We start from the raw sequence: 9384 nt of genomic DNA on the forward strand, positions 1-9384 counted from the left end.
GGCCACCTAAATTAGGACCCGGAGACTGCCAGATGACCCCGCTCGGAGCGCCGCCCACCGGAGCAGCAGTGACGCGACGCTCGGCGAGGTAAGTAAGAAGAAACCTGACCACTGGACCACGCTGACTCGAGTATAAGCCGAGGGGGGCACTTTTCAAGAAAAAAAAATGGGCTGAAAATCTCGGCTTATACTCGAGTATATACGGTAGATCACTTCTCATTCATTCATAATTGAGGATATAGTAACAATACCATATCCTCAATTATCTACAAACACTCAGCGATCACTGATCACCGACTGCTTGTACCCCGCTTCTCCATCCTAACAGCTGTCACAGGAGGCTGAGCGAGCGGTGTGGGAAGAGAGCTCAGCCTGCTGTGACAGTGCTGACTGTCTCCGCCCACTCACCACTCTACCGGACTGTGATAGGAGGCTGAACGGTGTGGGAGGAGAGACACCGGCCGCTCACAACGCTCTCCACCTGTAGCACTCGGCCGCCTGTGACACTTTCTCTCCTCCCCGCTGGGACACAGAGCAGCGCCCAGCGGGGAGGAAAGAAAGCAGGGATGCGCCGATCGGCAGAAAAATTGCACTTTCAGCATTTAGCCAAAGGTGCCATTTTCGCCCGATATGTTTCGGTGGCCGATATAGCAGTGCATCCCTAATATATATAAATTTGCAACTACCTATCGCGTCCAGGTAAATTACACCCAGTTTTGTTCAGGACAAATTGGGCCTTCATTTAAAAAAATAAAAAAAGTGTTAACAGTATATTGGTTGCCATTACCATCACCCAAAAAATCCTTCCCTGGATATCCAAGGGGATACCACATATGTGTTTATTATTTGTGGTTTGTACCCAGAGTAAGGTCCAGAAACAATAGTTAGCATTTTGCATTTTTCTTACTTTCCTTATTTATGTAAAGTAAACAAAAAAAAACACACTGCATACAAGCACTAGCAAATTAGTCTCCATGTATATGCACGTATATTCAGTACACACACACATAGCACCACGTAGGAGAGCCCACCACTGTAGCGCTACATATATGTGTTACCATGGTGGGAAGGCATTAATGGACTTGCAATCAGCTTGTAGAATCTCTCACCGATTGTGCATGCTCAAGTGACTATGAAAAACAGACTACCGAAAAATACAGAACACCTGCACATGTATGGTATGTGTGGTGTGGTGCACTGCAGTGCATTGTGCTCTTCTGTACAATTCACTGGAGTGCCATTCACAATGAATGCCACTACAAAGCACAGTACAAACAGAAGGTGCATTGCCAATTACAGAGTTAATGCAAAAGTGTTTATGAGCCCTTACAGGAAACAAAAAAAACAAAAAATATGCAGGTAGCCATTGCTGAAGTCTTATCGGGAAAATGCTAGTCGTCTGTTTATCTTACAGATTATTTCAACACTTGAGCTCTGACCCAGATCATTTCTGACTTTCATTTGTGGCAGGCTTGGTATGGGTGAAGAAATGAAACCAGACAAAGCCGCATAAAAAGCATTTTCAGCAGTGGCAGCCCACATGTTTATCTCACAACCGGTAAGATTGCTTTAACATTGCTGGCATATAACACAACAAGCAATTTGAGAATATCTCTGCTTACTTACTGTTTGCACTGAAGCAGCTGGTTAAACACATACTCATTTCTAGAAAGAATAGCTGTGTGAAGCGGAGTCCTGAAATAAAGAACATAAGATTCCAGATTGATTGGAGGTGTGTTCACAAGACATCAGATACAGCATTATCAGCAATACAATATACAAGTTGAAGACTGATACATACCTTCCTTTACTGTCTTGCATGTTTGGATTAGCCCCTGCATGTAAAAGTGCCTCGGCTATTTGTGCTATATCAGACATTACTTCCAGGTTGTGATCCTTCACTGTGCAAGCAGCTACCAGGTGAAGAGGAGTCTCTTGTTCACCAATAGTAGCTGCATTTACAAGAGCACCGTTCTTGATGAGGAAAGCGGCAGAAAATTTATCATCTGTAAAAGAAGGCTTATTAAAATCACATCACCAAATCATTGTCTACAGAAATGAGGCCCAATTCTTTCACTTACCCCTTTGGATGGCTTTGTGCAAGAGACTCCATCCCTTTTTATCTACCATGTCGACATCAGCTCTGCTATTAACCAGAGTAGTGGCAATGCTCTCTAGCTTTCGGAACAGTGCAAGATCCATAGCAAGATCTCCATTTTGGTCCAGCTCATTTAGCTTTCCAGGCAACTGAAATGACAACTCATATGCATTAGAAGAGTCCTTATACCATTTATAGTGTAACCTGGGCCTTGCAAAATTGGATCTTGAATGCACATCGACTGTTTGACCTGACATAAATTCAGTGCTGTTGTTCAAAAAGTCATCTGTAGCCATGATAAGGCTTCAAAGATTTGTCATCTCATAAACAAGTTTCTTTATTTAAAAATAAGTTAAATACAAACACCTAAATACACACACGCTTATGTTATTAATGTGCACGCTTATGTTATTAATGTGCATACACCGATCAGCCATAACATTATGGCAACTGACAGGGAAATTGAATAACACTGATTACTTTGTTATAATGGCACCTGGAAGTGGGTGGGATATATTAGGCAGGAAGTGAACATTCTGTCCCTGAAGTTGATGTGTTGGAAGCAAAAAAAATAAAAAATGGTCAAGTGTAAGGATTTGAGTGAGTATGACAAGGGCCGAATTGTGATGGATTGACAACTGGGTCAGAGCAACTCCAAAGCTGCAGCTCTTGTGGGATGTTCCTGGTCTGCAGTGGTTAGGACCTACCAAAAGTGATCCAATGAAGGGGAAATGGTGAACTGGCGACAGGGTCATGGGCAACCAAGGATCATTGATGCACATGGGTAGTGAAGGCTGGCCCATTGTCTGATCCAACAGAAGAGCTAGCTCAAACTGCTAAAAGAAAAAAAAGTTAATGATGGTTCCGACAGAAAGGTCTCTGAACATACAGAGCATCGCAGTTTGTTGGAGGGGCTGTGCAGCGGCAGACTGGTCAGGGTGCCCATGCTGACCCATGTTAAGTGCCAAAAGCGCCTATAATGGGCACGTCAGCATCAGAACTGGATCACAGAGCAGTGGAAGAAGGTGCCCTGGTCTGATGAATCATGTTTTCTTTTATATGGGATGGGCAGGTGCATGTGTATCAATTAGCTGGGGAAGAGATGGCACCAGGATGCACTATGGGAAGAAGGCAAGCTGGTGCAAGCAGTGTGATGCTTTGGCCTCTTTCAGCAGGATAATGCACCCTACCACACCGCAAAGTGTTCAAGAATGGTTCTAGGAACACAACAATGGGTTTAAGGTGCTTACGTGGCCTCCAAATTTTCCAGATCTCAATCCAATTGAGCATCTGTGGGATGTGCTGGAAAAACAAGTCTGATCCATGGAGACTCCACCTCGCAACTTACAGGACTTAAAGGATCTCCTACTGATGGATTGGTGCCAGATGATATAGCATACCTTCAGAGGTCTAGTGGAGTCCATGCCTTGACGGGTCAGAACTGTTGTGGTGGCAAAAGGGGATCGACTCAATAGTAGGCTGGTGGTCATAATGTTATGGCTGATCGTTGTTTATGTTAATTGACAGTAATGGTATGTGATCATGTTCAAAAACAGAAGCCTTGTGAAAAACCAACTGAATCTATCTCAAATAATTTATGTACTTAACAACAGTGGTTCTAAACCTGTGTTACCTCAGGACCCACATTTGTCCTTGGTCATTAAGTTGCGACCCAGGTCGTATGGCATTGCAATACCGCACATTCCGTTGCAGGCGATCGAACTGTGAGCAAGAGGTGCGTTTGGAGTGAAATTTAAATAAATGGCAACGCACCTCCTGAACCAGAAGGAGTAGTAGGTGCATTTGCGTGGTAAGGTGCATTACTCGCATGGAACTGTAAAAGCACTGTACTAGTGTGAACGGACCCTCAATTCACTGACAGACACACACATACACATTTTTTAAAATTAAGATCCCCCCTGTCTCCCTATCTTACAAGAACTGCAGTGGATCCTCAGCCTGGGGTCCAGTGTGGGCTGGTGTGCTGTGACGGAGCTCCATCCATATGAGCATTGCTTGTACAGCTCCCTTGCGTGCCCTGTAGAGGTGGCTGAAAACCAGAATGTGACATTGCTCCAGTCCAGGCACCTCTACAGGGCACACGAGGGAGCTGTAAGCAATGCACGTATGGATGGAGCTCCCTCGCGGCCATACCTCCAGCACACTCCACCTCAAGCTGACTCATTGAGATCATTGAGAATATAATGGCAATATGAAGCAAGAGAGCCAGCTACGCAAAATAAAAATTGGAACCATTAAACAAATTGGCTGTGGCTGCCCCCCCCCCCCCCCCCCCCCCGCACGAAAAAAAAAAAAAAAAAAAGAAAGGAAAGAAACTGGAATTTACACTTGTACATTTATTATCACATTTAGTTCAGATGATAATTCTTCTAGTAATGATAGTAAGTGTTGTACGCACTTTGACACATTTTTTTCATGTTTGTGTTATGACTGACGTGGTAAGCACTGTCTGTACACGACAATCCTGCAGTATGAAGATGACGCACTTTAGGCACAAGCTATTGTTTTTTGCTGTAAGTTATGTTAAGATTTCATCATACCTCAGAATCCATCTCTATCAGATACAAAAAAACCACATCTTCTCTTTCCAGCTTAATTGCTTTGTGTAAAGGGAATTGCGTCTTTGATTTAATCATTTTGTACAGCAGCTGAGCACTCATTGAGCTGAAATCCTCTTTTCTTAGGTCATCCTAAATGATCCGATAAAAGAAACAAAGCAGCAATTATTGGACACATTTCCAGGATGGTTACAATTATTACTAGTGGACTAGCTGGAAAATTACACTTATTACATAAATGTGTGTTGACTTGTCATCCTTCATACTATGTACATTCGGAAACCTTAGAGAACTGCGCCATCTACTCAGAAAACACAACTTGAAGAAATTGCTTTACAGCTTTCATTACGCCTCCCCCCCCCATGCAAAAATGAACAAAGGGTACCTTCCACGACGACTGCATGCAAAAGCAATAGGTAAATCCAGAACTAGACAACAGAAATAAGCCCCTCCTATTGGTTATTGATAAGGCTACTTATCATGTTAAAGCACCAAGGAGATGGGAGGGGGCAGGATCAACTTTTGTCCATTACCTAGAACACAATTGATTCTTACCCAGTGACTTGCAATGATCTCAGCACAATAGTTTAAAAGAGTGATTGCATTAAGTTCTTCTGCTGTCTGGTAGAAACGGATACAATTCCTCACATTCACCAATGACATCACCCCCTTCTCGCACCTGATATAGAGTAAAATAATTTTAAACACTAGCACCTATAAGTCAAAATACAAGAATAAGATCACCAGGGAATATGTCAGATCATGTGCACCTTGGATTTCTCCACTGTGACAAATCATAAAAATGTACAAAATGCAATAATCTCAAGCAATGCTTCAACATAATGCATCTCTTGGGGCCTGTGTCAATAGGCTTCATCCAGTCAATGCAGTGTGCTTTTGGTATCAGTTTTTGAGATCATTCAGAATTCAATGCAAGTATAGTTGACTTGCTTTAGCTGCTTTTGCATTTCTATAGACTTGTATTGGGAGAGAAGCGGTTTTGAAGTCAACAAAAGCCAATTGACCCAAACCTTTAGTGTGTGGCCTCTATAAAACCTTACCTCTCTCTAAGGAGCTGCAAATGAAACCGATTCGCAAGCTTCATCAACTCTGTTAAGAAGATATCATCTTCCCGTAAGTCCAGCTCATCGGTATAGATCCAGCGGAGCATGGCCATAGTCACCTCAGGATTGGAATCTGGGGGTAGAGAGACCAAACTTTCCTGGTGAACATGTGTACAGCACTGTAAACAATGGGCGCACACATCACAACCTTAACCACCACTGCAAGAGGATGTGCGATGTCACAGATCCTGAAAGTCCAAGATCAGAAAGGACAAGCAATGGGGAAAATTACTTCAAAACTTCCGACCTCTTCCTAGAATACGGGAAAGACTGTTTACAATGAACAGTTCTTTGCAACCCTGGATCTGTGTAAATGTGTGTGTGCATACATTAAACTTGGATTTTATTTATTTTGTCACAACTTCAGTTCAAATAAAAAGGGCAACATTCTAAAAGGCAGTAAATGACATGATCACGATAAGCATCCACTCAGAAAACTGCAGGGAACGTTCCCATTACTTACTTTCCTGGTTTTAACTTCCTCTGCTATGACATATTCATGAAAAACATTGCCTTGCTAGTTTCTACAACTGTGCTTGAAAGAGGCATTCCCCATGCCTCTTGAAGCACATTTAAAGAGACCATAAAACACGGGTTGGCCAAACTTCAACCCTCCAGCTGTGGTGTAACCACAAATCCTATCATTCCTCTGCCCCTGGAAGTCGTTCCTATGGCTGTCAAGAGTCTTGCAATGTCCTCGACAGCTGGAGTGCCAAAGTTTGCAAACCCCTGTCATAAACCATACTTTAATTCATAGCAGTGTTTCACACCTTGCATTAAGGTAATAATTATATGTCCATGTTGCATACAACAAAGTGTCTAAAGGTGAGGATGGGGAGGGTCTTTAATGTTAAAGCAACAATGTGCACTGGAAATGAATAGAACTCTCACATCATCTAGGTCAGTAGTTCTCATCCAGGGTGCCACAGCTCCATGGGGAGCCCTCTGGCTTACACAAAATTTTCACACAGCATCATGCCTTTCCATGGTGAAGGTGGGCTGGCTGCTAGAAACATGGAAACGAAAGACACAAATCTAGGGATGGTGGGATCCATAAAAAATGTTTTAAAAAAAGATGGAAGTTTGCCTCCGTTCAGGCTTGCTCTGCCTTTCGCCATCAGTCATGCTGCTTCTGCTGCGGGTCTTGATGTGATGGTAGGACTCTTATATGAAAGGGGGATTGAACACTCTGATGTAAAGGGGGCTCCTGATGTAAAGGGGAAACTCTGATGCGAAAGGGGGCTTCTGATGTGAAAAGGGAGCTGCTGGTGGGAAGAGAATTCCTGGTGTCAAGGGGGACTCTCATGTGAAAGAAGATGTTCTGATGAGAAAGGGGGTATTCTAGCGAGTGGGGATGATGTCTCTGATTTGAAAGAAGGAGGCTCCCGATGCGAAGAGAACACCGTTATTTGAAGAGGGTGACCAGATGTCTTTGTATGAATTTCCCCATCAAACTCCATGCCAGAACCCTTTATCGGATAAGAGTATGGTATGAATTTTTGTGGAGGGGCCACATGTCATTTTTTACATCAACGTTTTTTTTTACATTTTAGACTGGGGTGCCTCAAGATTTTTCACACTTATAAAGGATGCCGTGACTGAAAAAGTTGTGAATCTTCGATATAGGTCAGAGCAAAAAATAGGACAATTTGGGAGTACATTTATACAATATTGTTATAAAAAGAACAAATTACATTAACATTTTGAAATTAATTATTTACAGCATAGATTTATAGCTTTATTTTATTGTCTGTCACATAAAAAGAAAAGCTCGCTTCCGGTTCCGGCGCCCAATGCGATAGACGATGGACACGGAGCTCCGTCCCGTCATCTCGTCATTAACCACTTTCAGCAGGCCACCCGACTCACACTGACCTCCGCTGCACCAACGAATATCCGCCCGACATGGACCACTATATCGAGCGCCAGCCAAGGGTGCGACGGTCCCTCGTGAACGTCCGACCTGAGGACGATGCCCCATCCAATATGGCCGCTGAAGACGGCCCACAGGCAGATAGGAATGAGGCTGCTGAGGGAGAGCTAGGCTGTGAGAAAACTCCGCCCCCCTCTATTGATTTTAAAATGATAGCCTCTGAAGTGGCTAAATGTTTAAAAGCAGATGTTGTTTCTATTATAGCAGATTCATTACAAAGCCATTTGGGAAAACTAAATGCCACTCTTGACACCCACACACGCCGCCTGCAGGAAATGGAACTGCGAGTATGTCATCTGGAAGATTGCGCCGTTGACACGCAACGAACCCGCGGTGACATTACTAAACAACTACAGACCTTACAAGACAAAGTAGATGATCTGGAAAATCGCTCCAGACGTAACAATTTAAGGGTTATAGGCATTCCAGAATCGGTCAAGGTTCAAGATCTCTGCCTCTTTTGCTCCAATGCTATACCTAATGCTCTGGGCCTTGACGTTCCCTACAGAGTAGAGAGAGCACATAGAATTGGCCAACCAAGGGATGATAACAAACCCAGACCGGTTATTGTGCGATATCTGGATTATAATGACAAGCACACCATCTTCCTCACATACCGGGCGCAACGTAATCTTGTGGTGGAGGGCCTCAAATTACTTCTCTTTGCAGATTATTCCGCTGAAGTCACTAAGATGAGAAAAGCATTTCATGAGGTCTGTCAAATCCTGGTACGCAGACGAGTGAAATTTGCGCTTCAGTACCCGGCGATCTTGCGCTTCTCCAACGATGACGGTAAAAGCTGGCGTTTCTCCTCCGCAGATCAAGCCCAGAAGTTTCTAGAATCCTGGAACGAACCGCCGTCCTCCTCACCGATAAAAAGCCCACCGAGGAAGAAGAAAGCCTGAAGAAATTCATGAAGGTGCGGGAAAGGCTATCACACCAGGTGATAGACATTCACGCCAAAGGCGTTGAGATTGAGGTCAAATACCTTGGTTAGACAGGCACTGTTTAGTTCTTGATCGAAAAAAGCAAAGCGCTAGGGGAAAAAATGTGCAAAGGAGCGAAGGGTAGGTGTTCGGGCAAAAAACGATTTGTAAACCTGTTAGGTGTATAGCTGTGTAAAAACCAAACTAGAACACTATAAATAAATAGAGAGGCTCCAACCGTATAAGTTATACAATTAAAATCAAAAAGTCAAGTCCAATAGATTATATAGTTAATAAGTGCTAATAAACATCAAAAAATCAAAAAACGTGTCCAAATAGGTAAAATAATCCGGTGAACGGTGAACTCCGTGTGAAAGAATGCAAATATACAAAGATAGCAAAGTGCTTGAAGATGATCCGAACAGCCCCTCTCGGGTGGGTACTCACCAAAGGGAAGTTGAAAGAAAGCTCGTAGCGAGTGGTGGCGTGGTTAGACTTGAGCATAGAAGACTTCTCTGCGAGTCCCGGCTGCCGAAACACTTGATTTTCCCCTCTATGCCGCTGGCTGCATCTCAGGGATGAGGAGTCCAATCCTTTCGGATGGAGTGTTACCAAAGTGCTTTGCCGTATGTCCCGCAGATTTTTAAAGATGAACAAAAGAGAGAACCTTCATAGCGTAATATATAAAGCCTTAAAAAGTTTTTTTATTCAAGAAATAGGCTTA

At 43.4% G+C, this 9384-nt stretch overlaps 1 protein-coding gene across 2 annotated transcripts in view; it reads right to left on the reverse strand.

Annotated features, from left to right (window-relative positions):
- Window positions 1-9384, reverse strand: part of ANKFY1 (ankyrin repeat and FYVE domain containing 1) — a 56438-nt gene that overhangs the window by 23973 nt on the left and 23081 nt on the right. Inside the window, exons 1-6 of one of the 2 annotated variants that reach the window (XM_018553374.1) lie at window positions 5739-5871; window positions 5233-5356; window positions 4660-4809; window positions 2082-2247; window positions 1802-2006; window positions 1627-1695 (exon numbers count right to left, since the gene is read on the reverse strand). In XM_018553374.1, the coding sequence (XP_018408876.1) occupies window positions 1627-1695; window positions 1802-2006; window positions 2082-2247; window positions 4660-4809; window positions 5233-5356; window positions 5739-5854 (830 nt within the window). In that variant the 5' untranslated portion in view covers window positions 5855-5871. Of the gene's footprint in view, window positions 1-1626; window positions 1696-1801; window positions 2007-2081; window positions 2248-4659; window positions 4810-5232; window positions 5357-5738; window positions 5872-9384 lie in introns of those variants that run through there. The other variant, XM_018553373.1, reaches the window with a different exon arrangement.

This window comes from Nanorana parkeri, unplaced genomic scaffold, assembly GCF_000935625.1.
Source record: "Nanorana parkeri isolate BGI_ZX_2015 unplaced genomic scaffold, ASM93562v1 scaffold118, whole genome shotgun sequence".
NCBI lineage: Eukaryota > Metazoa > Chordata > Amphibia > Anura > Dicroglossidae > Nanorana > Nanorana parkeri.